The sequence below is a fragment of the Mangifera indica genome, chromosome 7 (assembly GCF_011075055.1).
Source record: "Mangifera indica cultivar Alphonso chromosome 7, CATAS_Mindica_2.1, whole genome shotgun sequence".
Classification (NCBI taxonomy): Eukaryota; Viridiplantae; Streptophyta; class Magnoliopsida; order Sapindales; family Anacardiaceae; genus Mangifera; species Mangifera indica.
Window position 1 is genome coordinate 1041916 of NC_058143.1, and position 19292 is coordinate 1061207.

Sequence of the window (19292 nt, forward strand, 5' to 3'; positions counted from 1 at the left end):
TTTGCAGGCATTGCTTACTTTTGATTACCTTGGAACCACAAGAGTTGAGACAATCTATGAGATGACAAAGTAGAGAAATTCTGGAACAGAGGAACCACTTTCAGTTTGTCAATACTCTGTTATCAAAATGCCATACTCTACTCCTGAAACTAGAGCAATATTTTTACTTGCTTCTTGCTGGAAAAAAAAAAGTGATAAATACTAAATTAAATTACACGTACTAAAACTTAAATTCAACTAGAAGTGAGATTGACCCAAAACATTCAAGTACTTTGAAAACCTATAATATGAGAATCTTATTGACAACTCAAAATTTTGTTCTAGTAAAATGATCTGATAAAAGTAAAAATAAAGTTAACGAAATTTAAACTTGAGACAAATAAGTTATTCTTAAAACAACAAAAAGTAGAAATAAAACTAATATAATGGTTTAGTAGTTAGAAGTACTGACAGATTGAAAACCAAAGAAGATCAAGTTTTAAATCAATTGTTCAATTTAATATCGAAGATAGCTCAACACTTATCTCTACACGTTCTTACCCTTAATTGTAAAAGTATATAAAGAGAAGTCAAAATTATGAAATTTGCATCGAATCTCTAAACTCATACAAATTAAACAATAATATCATCTAATCTGTAATCAGTGACCCTCTCGAAAATTGAAAGAATAAGTGTCTACATAAAAGGATTGAGAAAAAAATTATCATGCTTGCATAAGGTAAAAGTTTACTGATTACTCTGCTTCAGCAGGATATATATTTCAACTTCTGCCCCTGAATTCAAAACTCACCAAAAACTAAGCATAATATTAATTAATCTATTACTGAAAGATCCTCTGAGGAATTGAAAAATGAAACAAGAACATGAAGAATTTACTTTATTTAGAATTCCAAAAGTTGAAAATTTCCTAAGTTGAAAAGTTTCTTGAGTTACCAATAAATTTATGAAATTAGAAAAGTTGGATTAGAATTAGAGACACAAGGTATTATGTTAAGTTGATTAAAGTTAAATGAATTACCTGGACAAACCACAATTGAGAGATTCTTGTTGATCATCAGCTGCCAAAGTTCAAATGAGATTAATAACTTCAAAATTAATAGAAAAGATGTTGGATTACGTAAAAATCTGGACAATAGTAGAGGTGTCATCAGGATATTTTACGAACCTTTGATGAAATTGGATGCCTCTGGTAAAAGCTGTGGGATGGCAGGGTTGCCAATAATCAACTCCTTTCATTAACTATAGTTAATAACCGCCAATTCAATGTTCATCCTTGAAGCAAGGATTCGTGGTAAGAATAATTTAAAAAAAAAATTTTTAAATCAAGCCAGAGTCAAAGTAGAGATAAAAATCAAGCAAGCATGATATCTTGGAGCTTTTGTAATACCATTTATACTTGCACAGAAGGAAGACATCCTTGTCTATCTTTAAGATAATATATACTTGTCCACCTCTTTTTTGGTTTTTTGTTTCTTTTGGGTAAGTTACTCTGTCTTTATGATGTCACACGTATGCAAGTCACTAAAAAATGGAGCTTCAGAAAGTGGTGAAGCAATTTTGGTGAGCACATGATATGTTTCATCTGCCATTTAGGTAGCTTTACATGTTGTAGCATGTGTTTACATCTTTTTGATGAAATTTATATTGTCAGGGGAAGAATATTGCTCCAAAAGGGCCCTTCAGGTAAAAGCATTTAAGACTTGCTATGTTATACTAAGTCAGGTTAAGTCTCATTCTGTTGTCCTAATTTCCTCTTCTCAATTCATACGAGAGACTCTTTGAACTTTTAACTGCATAAATTTGACCTTTGTTTGGGAACTCACTAGCATTGTATTGCTTCGTTGAGTTATAATGCTCTCAAAACATATTGTGCATGCTTCATCTACTTCAAAGATATTTTTAAATTTTCTTATGGGTTGATCTAGTTTTATCCCATATCAGGAAACATTAGACACTAAATCTACAGATTTTCTTTCTTCTGCTTTTTATTCCTCAATCGAATATTATTGTGTACTTCAAATTGTTACTTTTGATAGGGAGATTGTTAATTAGGGTCTATGCTTACAATTCCTACAAGATAAGACACCAAATGCAAAACAATCAAGAGAAGGAAGTACCGCTTGGGACAATAAACACACATGGCAGCAAAGGAGTGGAGCAGCAAGGACCACCAAATTTGGAAAGGGTGCGTGGCAATCTATGGGAAAAGACTTGACTTCCATCCTCTCAGAAACTGTAGGGATTAATCTGCTTATCTGAGTTTTTTGTGTTTCTTGAATCTATGTTAATTCTAACGTAAGGAACTAAAAGACGGATCAATTGAACTTTCATTATAATTCTGGAAAAGCTTTTCAATACAAATAGCAATTTACAAATATTGTTTTGAGTACATTTATCATTCAATATAACAATAGTTATCATTATAACAAATATTCAAATTTAAGGATGAAATATTTAGATATGATTTTAATTTAATTTTAAAATAATTATTTTAAAAGGCAAAATTCTACATTTTTAGAAATAAAATTTTAATTCCGTCTTGAATGTTATTTAATGATAATCTTAGAAGATTGAAATTTTAATTTTATCTCCTTAAAATTTAGGATTTCTGTTTTGATAATTTTAAAAATGATTTTTATTTTTGTCCTAAAATTATTATTTTAGGAGACTGAATTTTAATTTCAAAATTACATCCTCAGAAGGTTCTTATATATAATTAATTAATATAAATTTCTAAAATAATTGAAAGAACTCGCAAATTGGTGCCTACATGCGCAGCTCAACGACTTAAGATTTCAGTTCTATTCTGTAAATTAACCAAACATATCTCTCATCAATTCTTTTCTTAATTTTCCTTCAATTTCTCGAGAAAATTTCTAATCCTAATCTACTTATCTTTATTACACGCCAATGGCCACGGGCCGAACCTCTATCCCTCCCGATTCCGACGATGGAATTGGCGCAATTAACAACACCATTACAAGACATCTCAGCTTTCATTCGATCCGTGACCGTTTACGCCTCAAGAGAAACCCTAACTACAGTCAGACGAATGGCCAGATAATGCCGTCTCTCCACCGCTACTGGCTCCACCATTTGTTGCGGAAGATCATACAGTTTCGAAGTTTTTGACTATTTATCTAAAAATGAATACTTTGCTTCCTGTTATTTAGGTAAAATAGTTCTATGCGTCATGTTGTGTATAATCTGCCAATTTGAATGGAAAAACTACTTCTATGCATTACGTTTTAATGCAACATATCAATTTGGAAACCAGTTTTGCACTTTTGTTAATGTGGTATGCTCTTTTTTGTTGGTTAATAAGACTTGCTGGCTATTTTGTTTTCGTTGGCTATTTTGAATTGGAAAAATACTTTGATGCATTACGTCTTAATACAAAATATCAATTTGGAAGCAAATCTATGATTCTCTTGGTGAAGTTTAAAAAAATGTGCACATCTTAGTATCAACATAAATGCGATTTAGGGTGGTAGGATGAGAAAGGATTCTCTGTTGTTATTTTGTAGGTTGAGAATGCACGCCTATATTCTAATTTGACGTAAGCTTGATGCATAGATTACCATCAATGAACTTTTTTGAGAGTGAATTTTTTTTATTGCTACATGCTTAGGCAATTTCTTGGTTTGGTGAAAGCTTCATCAAATGATAGTCTTTTTCTATATAGCATCACAGCTCGGGGCAATATACTGTAGGAGATGCTTAAAAAATGATGAGTTTCATCGATGTACTTGACGGGGTTGAACTGCATCCACCAGTATCTGATGTTTCATTCAATGGTCTTGCTGCCAGGGTATACTTCTATGCTTGTCCTATTATTTCTTTGAGATCCTTGTTTGTTAGATTTGAGTAATTTGATAACTAATGAGAATAAATCACAGGTGTCATTGTGTCTGCATATGCTAGTCTGACATGGCTGTTATAGCTTGAAAAGTGCAGGATGTTAACTGAAATTGCTGGAAATTACTTAGATGAAGGGGCAAATCTTTTCCATGGAGTTGAGGCATGCAATGAAGCTTTGGAAGGGCATGGTAGTGAAATTGGATCCATGTTGAGGCATGAATGTCTTTGCACACGAGCTGCCTTATTGCTTAAGGTTCTTTAAAGACTGTTGTTAAGATAAATGCTTGTAATCTCTTTATTTTGATTGAAATCTGTTTCTAACAAGTCATTAGCTACTTCTTTCAACATGGCAAACGAAAGTAGTGATATGTTCTTTAAACATTTGCAGATTGTTATTGCTGGAGATGATTGTGCAGTGCCTCCACCTCAAGGCATAGCTGGATGAAGTGGTTTGGCAGGCCCTATTCTTGTTCACAAGGTTCTCTGTTTCTTCCTTTTCCTCCTTACATATATGCATGTAGGGGCCTTTCCTGCATATGCACTTACATGCTCACGCTTTAGGTCTTTTCTACTATTACTTATTCCAGTGAAAATTTATCTTTGTATTGGTTGATTTAATTTTTTATGTCTTTATCCTTTCGAATATGTCTGAACTGCTCTTACACTAAATTTAGTTCTGATTATGCAAGTGGAGTTGGAAAGTCAGGTTGCTGGATCTAGCTGCAGCTGCTGGCCTTTCCCTTTCTTAAGTCACTCTGTTTCTGAAGAAGCAAAACGTGCATCAAATGGTTGGGACAATGGGTGTTGCCTTATCTGTTTTTACACTGCCTGGGCAGGTTTCATCAGATCGTCTGGGTTCTGGAAAAATGGAACTTGGTCTTGAGATTGTGAGTTATTTTCAAAACAACATCTTATGCATGAAGTATATAGTGGTGAATATAAAGTTTGTTAAAATGTGTTTGGTGTAAATAATATGTTGGAAATAAATTGAATTTCATTCAATATTTCAGAATTTGTCAGGTTTTATCTTGAGTTGATTGCTTCTGATGCTGTACACATTAAAGTGGTCGAGTATTCTTGTGGATCTTTTACAGGGCCACTGCTTACAGTTAGTTCCTAGACATGTAAAAATTTGCTTCCTTGTTGACAAAATTAAATTGAACTAAGATAAGTTTCTTTTCAGCATTGTGAACCTGGTGCTGCTGTTGTGGACCTTCAACTTGTAGATGTAGTTTCTCTCACGTGCTTAAGCGGATATTGTCAAGGGTATGCTCAATACTTGGGAGATATCTTATTTTACAGGATACATTTAGCTTTGTTCATTTAAAGAGAATAAAAAGAAAAGGGTTTTAAAAAAACTTTAAAAATTACTTCTCCACTGAACAAAGTTCCTGGGAAGGCTTGAGAAAAAATTACTGGTACTTTTGACATATTTTAAATTGAATGAAAAAGCTTCCTCCAGATGGGGTTGTAAGAAGTTAAAAGAAACAGAAAAATCTCAAACTAGTCATGCATTTTGAAGAGAAATTAAAAACCAATATATTTCTGATTTTAGTGAAATTTTGTAAATGCAGCATAGGTGCCACTCTATGGTACTGATGATTGTAGCAGGCAAAGCAGTCCCTAACTTGCAATTGGAGCATGGATTGGCTGTCAATAGAGTGTACACAGGATTTGGTATTTCTTGTTGTCTTTTCACTTTGTTGAAAAGATGTTTCATATGAATTGTTGGACTTTAAGAATTAATATAATTATTAATTTTCATTTAATATAAAATTTTTTTTCCCAAATTTACCATACAAATAGAAACTGATTTTTTTATCTTCAATTTACAACACAATCAAGGAAAAAATTTGTTCTCAATTTACTACATAATCAAGGACGAAAAATTGTCTTTAATTTACTATGCAATCAATAACAAAAAAATTTGTCTCACATTCACCACAAAATCAAGGAATTTATGTTCTTTTTGGAACATAAATTCCGGATTTCTTGTTCCCGTATTACTCCAGTAAGAGGAGTGCAGCAGCAAGGAAGAGCCAACCCAGCACCACTTCTTCAGCATGTATTTCATCCCCAAACACATTAAAGTCTCCAGCAAACATCCTGATACCACTAATCGAGCAGTAGTGAACAGCAGCTTCAAGGCAAAACTCCAGGTCTGTAGCACCCTGCAACTGCATTTTTTGACATGGTCACATGATGAAGCCCCAAGTCTATGAAGCAATGATCTAGTGGTTTGTGGCCTTAACAGTTTTCAGATTTTCTCCAAGTCACTAGCTGTTTGATGTTAGTGAACTTAATTTTTCCAATTTTGTGCCTAGATCAACATCTGCAAAAGAAGAAAATAAAATATGAAAATGACAGAGTTGAAAGAAAAAGTAAAAAAATTAATACAACAGATAAAGTTACAATTCACAATTAAAACAGTGGGTGAATCAAGTCTTTTAATCTTATCCAGTTTACTCAGAAAAATTCTTGTCATATATCATATTGAAACTATTTTGACTTCCTTTTTATTTCTTTCTCCAAACTATTAATTAACAAAGGACAAATATCAATATTTGAGTTAAAATTAGACAAATAACCATAAAAAACACAACTTTGAGAATCTTTTTATTAAGAAATTATCTAATAAGGACTTGGGATTATTATATCCAATAAACCTTCTCTGACAAAATGTACATGTGGATAACACTTTTTGATCTCCACAAGTTCAAGAGATGAGATTTTAGAGTGTTTTTTTTTTTTTTGACTTTTTTTGATCCTGTTGAAAAGATATAAGTTTTGTTATTATCATAAAAATCTTAAAATTTAAAAGAATTTTTATCCATTTGGAAATGTCTTACCACGATTGGTACTGATGTCATGCTACTTCAGTAGATTTCCTTTACCAACATTGTTGCCCTACCAACATCACATTCCTCTTATCATCACATTAAGTTTAGGATGTCATAGCGACACAATGAGGCCCAAGTTTGTGAAGCAATGATCTAGTAGTTTATTTTTCAAAACTCTCTATATTTTCTCCCTTTTTTGTAGTTGTGTTGTTGTTTATGTGCTGAACTTTCAAACCCTATAGCCATATCACCTACAAAATCAAGAAAAATGAAATACGAAATTGACACAGCTGTAGAAATACATGAGACAAATGATACAAGAGTACAACTGTGACTTACAAATATTTGAAGTGATGTAATGTGTTTTAATCTCATCAATTTGCTTTAGGAGATTTTTTGCCCTGTCTTCCCTTTTCTTTATTTCAACAAGTTGTCAAGTAACAAGAGATAAATATCAATATTTGTGTTGCAAATAGGCTAACCAATAGAAAATAACGTGATTTTGAAAGCAATCCTATTAATAACTTATTTAAGGGGTATGAAACTGTTTAGTTAATGTAGTGAGGACTAGAATGTATCAAATCTTATAAATTATATAAGCAAAACACCTCTTGATCTCTAAAGTATGTGAGATGTGATTCTAGAGATTTTTACTCTCGTAGTTTCTACAGAAAAGATGTAAATTTGTCATCATTTCAAAGATTTAAAAACGTATAAGAATTTGTTATCAAAGTTGGAAATGTCTTACCACCATAGAAACTAATTACTCACAAGTTATTACAGAAATGTCATAAGCTGAACATCTTATTTGAGCCTTTCATTCAAAGTGACACATGACTCTCCTGTGGTTGTGTGGAATTCATCTCGAAATTCTTTCAAGATTCACCTTGAATATTAAAAACATTCAAATAAAGGAGATGTTTTTCTAGGATAAAGCGCAATAAAGGAGACAGTGTTGAATATGCTTACATGAAGTTAGAGAAGGAAAATTTTAAGCCTTTCCAATGATTCTTGCAACACTAAATCCACGCATATAGGGGTCCTGGATTATGTTGTCTATATTGAGAAAGTAAACAATAATTCCTTAAATAAGCTATGAAAATCTCTTAAATAAGATGACAAACCTAAATTGCACAAGATAAGCTTCAAATCAATTAGACGGAAAATATTTCAACTTCTGCCTCTAAATGTTCCTCCCCTGAATTCAAAACTCACAAAAAAACAAATCATAAGATTATCTGGTCAGTTGTTGAAAGATCCTCTCAGGAATTGAAAAATGATACAAGAAATGAAGAATTTACTTTATTTAGACTCCCAAATATTGGAATATTCCTAAGCTGAAAAAGTTTCTTCGGTTACCAATAAATTTATGAAAAAAGAAAGACACCTCGGCACCATGCAGTCAACTTCAAACACAAAACAGCAAAAGAGACCATCCAAACTGAAAGGCAAAAAATAATATTGCACAGCGAGAAAAAGAAACTGAAAACTGAATGTAGCTGGACCAGAATTGTAGAGGAAATTAAACAACATGATCTTGCTTATTCATGGCACCAGCTAAGAGCAAACCAACAAGAACTACCAGTTCAGCAGCGGAAAATTCCTCCAGAAGCGAAAAGGCAGTAATAAATTCAGACATATTCGTGAAGGAACAGTAGGGAAAGTAATCATCTTGCTCCAAGAAAGCCATAAACCTGGATGTAGCAGCAAAGTCTTCTAACATGCAGACAGGAAGAACCAACATCCACAAGAAACAAGGCTTCGAACATCCAAGCAGAAAGCAAATTGCTCCATTTCTGTAGCCGTGTCGCTGTTTATGTACTTAACTTTCAAACCCTCTAGCCAGATCACTTGCAAAACCAAGAAAAATGAATCATGAAATTGACACAATTGTAGAAATACATGAAACAAATGATAGAAGAGTACAATTTCAACAAGTTGTCCTAAAGATCAATATTACAAATTTCTGAAGCGAGGTAATGTTCGTTAATCTCATCTATTTGCTTCAGGAGATTCCTTGTCCGGTCCTTACTTTTCTTTATTTCAACAAGTTGTCGAGTAACAAAGGACAAGTATAAATATTGAGTGCCTTTGAGAACAATCCCATTATGAACTTACTTAAGGGATGTGAGACCGATTAGTTGATCTAGTAAGGACTGGAACTTATCAGATCTAGCAATCCTTTCATGGTGAATTATATATGTAGAACACCTCCTAATCTTCAAAGTATGTAAGATGTGATTCTAGAAATTTTTACTCTTACAGTTTCTACAGAAAACACGTGAACTTTTCATTATTTCAAATATCTCAAAAATGTACAAGAATATGTTATCAACGTTCGAAATGCCTTACCACCATAGAAACTGATTGATCACAAGCTATTGCAGAAATGTCATAAGCTAAACATCATATTCGAGTCTTTTATCAAAGGTGACATGAAACTCTCTTGAAGTTGTGTCAATTTCATCTCGAAATTCTTTCAGTATTCACCTTGAATATTAAAACATTCAAATTAAGGAGACATGCTTTCCTGAAATAAAAGTGTAATGATGGTGGGAACATGTAAGAATAAGACTATGTAAAAGGATTGAGAAAGAATATCTCATGTGCTTTGTTATATGAGCATTGACTGGTTGTACTGCTTTAGCAGGATATATAGAGGTCCATTACTTCGTTTTTCTCACCATCTGGTGGACTCTCTATGCAAATGTAAAAGTAGGGTACACAATATGCAATTAGATGTGTGAAGCAGAAATAACTTTTGATCTTGTTGAAAGTTTAAATATGCTTACATGAAGTTGGAGGAGGAAAACTTTAAGCCCACAACAATCTCTGCAATGTTAATTTAAGTGTGGGATCCTGCATAGTGTTGTTTGCAAAGAGAAAGTAAATAATGATTCCTTAAATAAGCTATAAAGTGTAAACCATAGATTAATAATGATGCATTTCACAATATGTCTTTGCCATAGACAAAAACAATGAGATAACAATAAAAATACCATACACACAAGCAGGAAAAATGCTGCTTGACTAACCGTTGCAACAGCTAGAAGATACAATCTCAGTATTGGAATTTCAGCAAGCAGACACGCAGTAAGTTTAGATCCAGAAAACTTAGACATGCCAGGATTAGGTTCTAGCAGTTGCTTGTCTAAGTTGGAGACAGTGGCACCTGAAGAAAAATGAATCAGAAGGAAAATAGTAGACCCAGATTTGGAAAAGAAAGTAGCAAGGATCTTTAGCTTATGTTTTTATCAAAAAATTGCAGAGATTGCTTACTTTTGATTACCTTGGAACCAAAAAAGTTGAGACAATCTATGAGATGACAAAGTAGAGAAGTTTTGAAACAGAGGAACCACTTTCAATTTGTAAGATCAAAATGCCATCCTCTACTTCTGAAACTAGAGAAATATTTTCTACTTTCTTCTTGCTGGAAAAAAATGATAAAATACTGAATTAAATTATACGTATTAAAATTTAAATTCAACCAGAAATGAGATTGACATGAAACATATAAGTACCTCAATAAACTTCAATCTGAAAATATTGTTGATAGCTCAGAATTTTGTTGTAGTCAAATATCTGACATAAGTAAAAAAAAAGTTAGCGAAGTCTAAATTTGAGGTAGAGAAATTATTTTCTAAAAAACAAAAAGTAGAAATAAAAATTGTAGAATAATTTAGATGTTAGAAGTTTTGACAAGCCTAAAACCAAACGAGATCAATTTATAAATCTATTATTCAATTTGAGAATGAAAATAGCTCAACACTGGCCTCTATACATTTTTGCCCTGAATTGTTGCCTTGAATTGTAGAAGCAGAGAAATGCAAGCCAAAATTATCAAATTTGCATCAAATCTCTTAACTCAAACAAATTTAGCAATAATATCATCTAATCTTGTATTTAATGACCCTCACAGAAATTGAAAGAATAAGTGTCTGCATAAGAGAAAACATAAATTCAGAAAGAATTTATGACATACTTGCATAAGGTGAAAATTTACTGGTTGCTCTGCTTCAACAACATATATAGAAGTCCATTACTAGATTTTGTTCTCATCAATTGGCAGACTTCATATATAAATCCAAGAGTAAGGTAGAAAATGTGCAATTTTACAATGTTAGATATATAAACACAATGTTTAATATGCTTACATGAAGTTAGAGAATGAAAATTTTAAGCCTTTCCGATGATTTCTACAACATTGAATCTAAGCATAGCAGTCCTGCATTGTGTTGTTTACATTAAGTAAACAATGATTCCTTAAATAAGGTATAAAAATCTGTTGTTGAAAGATCCTCTCAGGAAACAAGAACATGAAGAATTTACTTTATTTAAAATTCCAAAAACTGGAATTTTCCTAAGCTGAAAGTTTCTTGAGTTACCAAATAAATTTATGAAATTAGAAATGTTGGATTAGAATTAGAGATACAAGGTATTATGTTAAGTTGATTAAAGTTAAATGAATTACCTGAACAAACTATAATTGAGAGATTCTTATTGACCATCACCTGTCAAAGTTCAAATGAGATTAATAACTTCAAAATTAATAGAAAAGATATTAGATTAAGTAAATATCTGGACAATAGTAGAGGTGTCATCAAGATATTTTACAAACCTTTGATGGAATTAGATGTATCTGTGCCATTAGGAAAATTAGAGAAAGAAGCTCCGATAAACAACTTCGTACTCCTTTGAATTGTAGATGAATTTGCCATCTATTACAACTTTAGGAATTTGAGCAATCTTTGAGGAATATTTTCCCCTAACACTTTTCCATCGTTTTATAAGCAGTGGACAATCTGTAATATATAAAGACTGAAGTGAGGATGGCAGGGTTTGTAGGGATTTGAGTTTTGGGCATTTTATAATTGATAAATCTTTGAAGTTGCCAAGATCTGGAATGGATTTGAGGTTTGGGCAATCCTCAATGTAGAATTTTTCATGAGAGGAGTGGCTGCTCAGACTTGGAATTAATTTGATCCTTGGGCAATTGGAAATTATGAAATCTGTAAGAGAGGAGAGGTTGCTCAGATCTTGGATTGATTCAAGCTGTGGGAGATCAACGATTTCCAAACTTTCAAGAGAGATGAGGCCGCTGAGATTTGGAATTGATTCAAGCTGTGGGAGATTAATGATTTGCAAACTTTCAAGAGAGATGAGGCCGCTGAGATTTGGAATTGATTCAAGCTGTGGGAGATCAATGATTTGCAAACTTTTAAGAGAGATGAGGCCGCTGAGATTTGGAATTGATTCAAGCTGTGGGAAATCACGGATTTCCAAACTTTCAAGAGAGTTGAGGCCGCTGAGACTTGGAATTGATTCAAGCTGTGGGAGATCACGGATTTCCAAACTTTCAAGAGAGGTGAGGCCGCTGAGACTTGGAATTGATTTGAGCTTTTGGCATTCCTTAATGTACAACTTTGTAAGAGAGGTGAGGCAGCTGAGATTTGAAATTACTTCAAGCTGTGGGAGATTGTGGATTTGCAACCATTTTAGAGAGGTAAGGTTGTTCAGGTCTGAGATGGATTCAAGCAGTGGGAGTGAAATGATTTCCAACCTTTCAAGAGCGGTGAGATTGGTGTGGTCTGAGATAGATTTAAGTTGTGGGAGGTCTGAGATGCTCAAATCTTCTATTAGACTGGTGGGAACCACCTTCTGTCACCGGCAATTTTGGACACTTCCATATTTTAATAGACTCAAGGCAAGGAAGATGGTGTAGACCTGAAGGTAAGGATTCAAGATTTTCACAACCCCATAAAGTAATATCTTTAAGACACGTGCTATTATCAAAGGACTCAGCAATGGACTTTAGCTCTTCACATTCATTAATATGGATGGATGTAAGTGCCTTAGGGAGGTACTCATTTCTGCGAGATGATAATGTTTCCAGTGCTTTGCAACGTCTAACATCTAGATGGTTGAGTGTCTCAGGCAACGGACCATCTAATGATATGCACTTGAGAGATTTACACCCAAAAATATTTATGGACTCAATAAGAGAACAAACACTTAAATCCTCCAAAAATTTCAGTTCTTCACATACTTCAATCCTAAGCCTTTTCAGAGATAAAGGTAAGGCATCGCTATCAATGAATGTTAGACTCTGACAGGAATTAATATCAAATTCTTCCAGAGATGATGGTAGCATGCCCCTTCCAATAGATCTTAGATTCTGACACTCACTAATCTCAAGATAATTTATACTGGAAAGAAAATTGGTGTTTTTCAAACTTTGCCATGATTCTATAATCTCTTCATTATGAACAATCTCCAAACGATCTACTCTTTGAAAACCTTTCTTTAATTTATCTTCAATTGTCGAAATATTTGCAAGATATTTAGAATCCAAATTCTCAAAATCAATTGAACCATCATTACATACCATTCCTTTACAATTATTAATTTCTAATTTGCAACCTATAGGATAATTTGATAATGAGACCACCAACCTTGGACAATCCTTAATAACGAATCTTTCTAATGAAGAAAAATAATTAGGAACTTCTCCAATAAGTTGGGGACATTTTTCAATAGTAAACACACGCAAATTAGAGAGCCATGACAAATCTCCTAACCAAGATGGAAAACTTTCACCACCATAGCCTCTGATTGCGAGTTCTCTTAAATTGATAGGAGGCTTTAGCTTGTCAAGTAGATTCATTTCTATATCTGTTGCCTGTGAGTTTACTTGATCTCTCCATTCTAGTATCAACACTTTTAGTTTGCTCTTATTGCTTAGTATTTGCTCTTGTATGTGATTTAGATTTGTCACATTCTGTAATTCTGAAATGTGAAGCTCTCCTTGAAGAAAACTTAAACTCCTCAAATCTTCCAAATAAGAATGTGTATCCTCTCCCACAATAAAATTAGATAACACTTGAAGATTTGTCAACTTTTTCATTCCATATGGCATCTCTCTCAATGAATTTCGACCACTTATATCAAGATGATATAGATTGGTCAAATATCTCATATTGGAAGGTAACTCCATAAGATTAAAACAATTTTTCAATAGCAAAGTTTGCAAGTTAAATAACTGACATGTTGACTCAGGCAAACTTCTTATCATAATATGAGAGAAATTGAGATACCTTAGATGTATCATATCTCCAATTGAATCAGGTAAATAACAAATTTGATAATTTTCAAAAGATAATGCTCTCAACATTTCAAACTTTAGCAATAAATCAAAAATAACAGTAGCACTCATATAACACCATAATTCAGGCCTCACAGGCAAAAATGTTCTTAAACATTTTACTTTTTCCAAGGCTTTAAATTTATTTTTTCCAGTATAATAATCAGGTTCATAAGTAAAATAACGAACCTTTTCCAACAGTTCAACATTATTTTGTTCAGATCTAAAACTGATTCCTTCAAAAACCCATCGAGCAAGATCATGCATAACATATTTAGAACTATCACTACTCAATTGTTGGAGAAGCGACCATGAACATAATTTATGAAAACACTCACTTGTCTCATCTAGTTGCTTCTCAGATGGTTGAACAATACCTTCTGCAATCCACAAAAGTGCAAGTTCCTTCTCCTCAAATTCGTAATCCTGAGGAAAAATTGTGCAATAGCCAAAACATCTTTTTAGATTCGAAGGAAGATAATGATAGCTTAGCTTTAAAGCTGGGAGAATGTGATCGCTTTTATTAGATGTAGTCCATATTTTGCTTTCCAATATATTTTCCCATGTATCGCTCCGCTCAAAGCGTAGAAGACTACCGAGGGTCTTTGCTGCCAGTGGTAGACCGCCACACCTTTCAACAACTCTCTTGTAAATTGAATCCGAAATTTGATTAGGAACAGCAGCTGTACCAGTCCCAAACTGTTGAGACTCAAATAAAGAAGAGTCCCACATCTAATAAACTTAAGTAAAATGAGTGGTATATAAGTGTTGTGGATTGAACCTTAACATAAGCCAATTGGTTTTGTGTAACATGGGTTTCAATCTTCACACTTGTATGCCCAATTTATATTTCCGACATGGTATCAGAGCGCAAGCCAAACGGCGGGTTTAACAGCCTAAGTGTTCCTGGATACAAGTGACAACGCACCCAGCCAAGAATCGGCTGAGCCGAAAGGCAGGTTTAACAGCCTAGGTGTTTGCACTTAAGCGGGGGTGTTGAGACTCAAATAAAGAAGAGTCCCACATCTAATAAACTTAAGTAAAATGAGTGGTATATAAGTGTTGTGGATTGAACCTTAACATAAGCCAATTGGTTTTGTGTAACATGGGTTTCAATCTTCACACTTGTATGCCCAATTTATATTTCCGACACAAACGCATGCTCCTTAAACAAAGACCAGCAAGCTTCGTCGGATAAAAGACTTAATTGATGAGTATGAGAGCAACTTATTTTTTGTGCAACATCTGTATGACGAGTTGTCACGATCATTGTGCTTCCAGGTGCACCAGTTGCGAAAGGAGACTTGAGCTTTTCCCATTCATTGTAGTCCACCTTCCAAATGTCATCTAATACTATCAAGAATTGCTTTCCACGTACTGCCTCTTTCAACTTAACTTGCACTGCATTTAAATTATTTGGAACAGAGGACGAGAATTCCTCAAGAAGTGCCTTTGAGATTTTGAGAACGTCAAAGGTGGTTGAAACACACACCCACGCTTTTTTCTCAAACTTGAAATCTTCCGACTCATGATTGTACACTTCTCGAGCAATTGTTGTTTTGCCGATCCCTCCCATGCCGAAAACTGCTATTACTTGAAAGTTGGCGCCATTTTTCACCATTTTCAGTAGTTCAGCTTTATCTTCATCTCTGCCATAAACAACTCGTTCAAGTCGGACGCTAGAAGTTTCCTCTGGTTTTGGCGGTGCAGCGACGTTAGTTGCTGGCAGTTCAGAAAGCTTTTGAAATTCATGTTCAGCTGATCTTTGTTGGCGGAGTTCTTCCAACCGACTATTGATTTTTTTGATCTTGGACCCCATCTGGACAGCGAACGAAGGACTAGAGAAAGAAGCAGGGAGACAGCTAAATCCTCTGCTGGAGCTAGCCTGGTGTTCTGCCTTGCGTTTGTGTCGCAAAGCTTCGTAGGCAAACTCATCCAGTAAGTCCTCTGCATCATAAGCCCAGTGTTGAAGATTGTCAAGCCATTCTTTGACTCGTTTATCCACCAGCTGCCAGTTTTCTGCATTGCGAAGAAGGTTTTCAACCATCATTAACTTGTTCTCCAGCTCTTTGATCTCTGAATCTACCCCTCCAACAAGCTGCCGGGCAAAGTCTCGCACTTCATTGGACCCCAATATCTTAAGCAACCCCTTAACGAGTTCGGAGACGACAGGCTCAAGAACGACTTCCATGGTTCGACAGTTGGAAAAAAGGAAAGATTTAAGATTGTAACAAGAAGGGAAGAAAGAAAGAAAGAGAAAGGAAAGATATAAGTTGTAGAAAGAAGGGGTAATCTAATTGGCACATAAAATCCCTACCCTACGTTAAAAGAAAAGACGACAAATACGAAATCGGAAGGTAAAAAAAGCATTAAAGTCGCTGTACTGTAAAACCGAAAAGAGGCAATTCCCATTAATCTCTCTCAGTTTTCAGTTTTTTGTCAGCAAATCAGTCAGTTAAATTTCGGTTAATTTCATATTACAAAACGAAATACTGGGCAATTTATCAGGAACGGGGAAATGGCGGGGGATTAGTGTTGATGGCGTAAGACTGTTGGTAAGAGAGGGGCAGTATCGGTGGGGTAGGGGGCAGAAACATTATTTCACTTATATGTGCATGTATAGTTTGACGCATCCATAAATTATCTAAAACAGCCAAAAGCTGAAGCATTTTCTGCCTTGGGCTAAAAGTTTTGGATATCATCTTTCATATAAATTATTTCACTTATATGTTTCATGCTACATATTATCACGAGGTTAACTTTTCTCAAACAAAATTATGGCAAATGCCCTCCATGTGATATTGTCAAGTTCTTATTTCTTTTTCTCTTTTTCTTATATCAATAATTGAATTGAGCAATCAATAAAATTTACTATTTTATTTTTATTTCAAGAAAATTATAATTAACCATTATGATTTAAAAAATTTAATATTTAATATTTAATTTTTAATAATATTTCAACAACGTAGCTTGAAACAATATTCTTTTTTTGAATTTATTTCTACAAAATACATCAATACAATAACAAACATATATATAGATATTGTTTTATTTTTTATATTAAAAAATTTTTAAAGTAAAAGTTTGAGCTTTTTTGTTATTTAGTCTGTTAAAAAGTTTATCTGACTCCAATAAAACATCATTCTCATTAAAAGGAAAATTTGAATGAACTATATACACTTAAAAAATAAAGGAAAAATAAAAGTTTTTACATCAATAAACATTATTTTAATAAACATAATTTTAAATTAAGATACGTAATAGAAAAGTTATAAGAGAGTTGATGTTATCTTTTATAATATATTAAATCATGATTTACTAAAAATATAAAGATCGCAATATTAACTGAATTATGATGTTAACTTTTACCCATATAATTTATTCACTCAATTTGTTTTTGTTATTAGAGTTAATTTAACTTATCTAAATTATAAAATTAATTTTTTTTGCTTAAACAATAAAAATTATGTGTACTTATCACCGATTTATATATAAATAATAATATATTATTATATAGTTAAATAATTTTAAATTAAAAATAAAATAATAAAAAATCACATAATAAAAAATTATTTTCAATACTTCTTATAAATAGATATTTAACGTTACTTTAATTTTATTAAAGTAAATTGTTTGGTGAATGGATGTGTAGTATTTCTGAGAAATGTAAGCAAGAGATGAGCAGTGTCGGTGGGGTAGAGGGCAGAAACATCATTTCACTTACATGTGCAAGTCTAGTTTGGTGTGTCGGTGAATGGATAATTCATCGATTCAATTAGTTGGGGGCCTTGGATGCTTTTTCTTCTCCAATAATAATAATCTAAAACAGCCAAAAACTGAAGCTTTTTCTGCCCCAAGCTATAAGTTTTGGATATCATCTTTCATATAAATTATTTCAATTATATATTTTAGTCAAAGTCATATAAATTATCAATTATTTCATATAATTTTTTTTATTATTTAGTCCCGTTAAAAAAGTTTATTTAGGTTTCAATGAAATATTATTCTCATTAAAAAAAGGTGAATAAATAATATACACTTAAAAAATAAAAGAAAAATAAAAATTTTTACATCAATAAATATCAATTCGATAAAAATAATTCAAAACCAAGATACATAATAGAGAAGTTATAAGAGAGTTGATGTTATTTTTTTTAATCTATTGAATTATGATTCACTCGAAATATAGGTTTTATGACATTAACTGGGTTACAATGTTAACTCTTAAACATATCATTTATTCACCTAATTTGCTTTTGTTATTAGAGTTAATTTAATTTATCTAAATTGTAAAATCAATTTTTTTGCTTAAACAATAAAAACTATGTGTACTTATCACTAATCTACATATCAATGATGATATATTATTATATAATTAGATAATTTTAAATTAAAAATAAAATAACATATAATTATATAATGAAAATCATCATTGATAACTTTATTGATACTTCTTATGAATGCATATTTAACATCACTTTAATTTGATCAAACTAAATTGATACTATTATTTTGATAATATGAAACCATTAAACCAATTAAATTTACAATAATTGTACGTAAGATTTTGGCTAGAGTTGATTTTGTTTAAGTAATTAAAATTTAACCTTAAATTCAAATTAAATAAATTAAGTTTAAACAAAATAATTAAATTTATTTTTATAATTAATTTAAATAAAATATAAAAATAAATTAATTTTAAGACGGAGTTGCCTCAGTCTATCTAAATTAATCATACTATCATGGGATTATCTTTTTCTGGGCAAAGTTATAAAAAAAGCGCCCTATGTGATGTACTCAAATCTTGTTTTTTATATTTTCTTATTTCTTATTTAATTATTAAAACAATCAGTTAATAAAATTTGTTAATTTATTATTTTTAAAAAAATTATAATTAATCTTTTGTTTTTAGTATAAATTGAAAATATTTTATTTATAATTTTTTAAATTTTAATAATATTTTTACAATATGTGTTGAAATTATATTTTTTGTATAATGATATAGTTATTTATATCCCATAAAAAATTAAAATTATATCGAGCGACATACTGAAAATGAATTCTTTTTTTAAAGTTTTGCTTCTGAATAAAATAACTTATACTCGGGGTAATTTTTAATGGTGGCCTGATCGGTGATAACATTGGGAGAAGTGTCATGATCCTGCCCCGGGGCTGCTGGGCCTGCCTGCCATTATTCTGCTCCGCACGGGTGCAAAAATAGGAACCAAAAGTCAATTATTGAATTGGCCGGTCTGTGAAAAATAAAAATAAATACGGGACCATTGTTTGTATCTTTCTTCAGCTCCTATCATATTTATTGCATTGGGATGTCCCATCCATTTTCTCAGCCACTTCTCCTTGCTGTCATAAGATTAACTTTTTCCAGGCAACGTTACGGAAAGTGTGCCCCATATGCTGTGGTCAGGCTCTCCACTTTAGAATTTTCTCTG

At 32.5% G+C, this 19292-nt stretch overlaps 2 protein-coding genes across 2 annotated transcripts; one reads left to right on the plus strand and one right to left on the minus strand.

Moving 5' to 3' along the window:
• Window positions 1–3166: 3166 nt before the first annotated feature.
• LOC123220659 (protein ALTERED SEED GERMINATION 2-like) lies at window positions 3167–5649 on the plus strand. Its single transcript, XM_044643224.1, has 4 exons — window positions 3167–3811; window positions 3944–4114; window positions 4250–4748; window positions 5436–5649. The coding sequence occupies exons 1-3, from the start codon at window positions 3728–3730 to the stop codon at window positions 4304–4306; spliced, it is 312 nt and encodes a 103-aa protein (XP_044499159.1). The 5' UTR covers window positions 3167–3727; the 3' UTR covers window positions 4307–4748; window positions 5436–5649.
• A 215-nt stretch (window positions 5650–5864) lies between these two features.
• Window positions 5865–16313, minus strand: LOC123220814 (putative disease resistance protein At3g14460). Its single transcript, XM_044643395.1, has 8 exons — window positions 14999–16313; window positions 12367–14541; window positions 11427–12029; window positions 11320–11340; window positions 11173–11212; window positions 9737–9873; window positions 8233–8511; window positions 5865–6038 (listed from the first exon to the last, which is right to left on the minus strand). Exons 1-8 carry the CDS (start codon window positions 16031–16033, stop codon window positions 5865–5867), a joined length of 4464 nt encoding a protein of 1487 aa, XP_044499330.1. The 5' UTR covers window positions 16034–16313.
• Window positions 16314–19292: the final 2979 nt, after the last annotated feature.

Excerpts from the sequence above, each read along its gene's own strand:
- LOC123220659 (XM_044643224.1), top strand. The coding sequence starts at position 3,728 with ATGATGAGTTTCATCGATGTACTTGACGGGGTTGAACTGCATCCACCA. Across the intron at positions 3,812-3,943 it reads TCAATGGTCTTGCTGCCAGG|CTTGAAAAGTGCAGGATGTT; the intron begins GTATACTTCTAT and ends TGGCTGTTATAG. Across the intron at positions 4,115-4,249 it reads GAGCTGCCTTATTGCTTAAG|ATTGTTATTGCTGGAGATGA; the intron begins GTTCTTTAAAGA and ends AAACATTTGCAG.
- LOC123220814 (XM_044643395.1), bottom strand. The coding sequence starts at position 16,033 with ATGGAAGTCGTTCTTGAGCCTGTCGTCTCCGAACTCGTTAAGGGGTTG. Across the intron at positions 14,542-14,998 it reads CTTTGTTTAAGGAGCATGCG|TTTGGGACTGGTACAGCTGC; the intron begins TTTGTGTCGGAA and ends GAGTCTCAACAG. Across the intron at positions 11,213-11,319 it reads TACATCTAATTCCATCAAAG|GTGATGGTCAATAAGAATCT; the intron begins GTTTGTAAAATA and ends GAACTTTGACAG.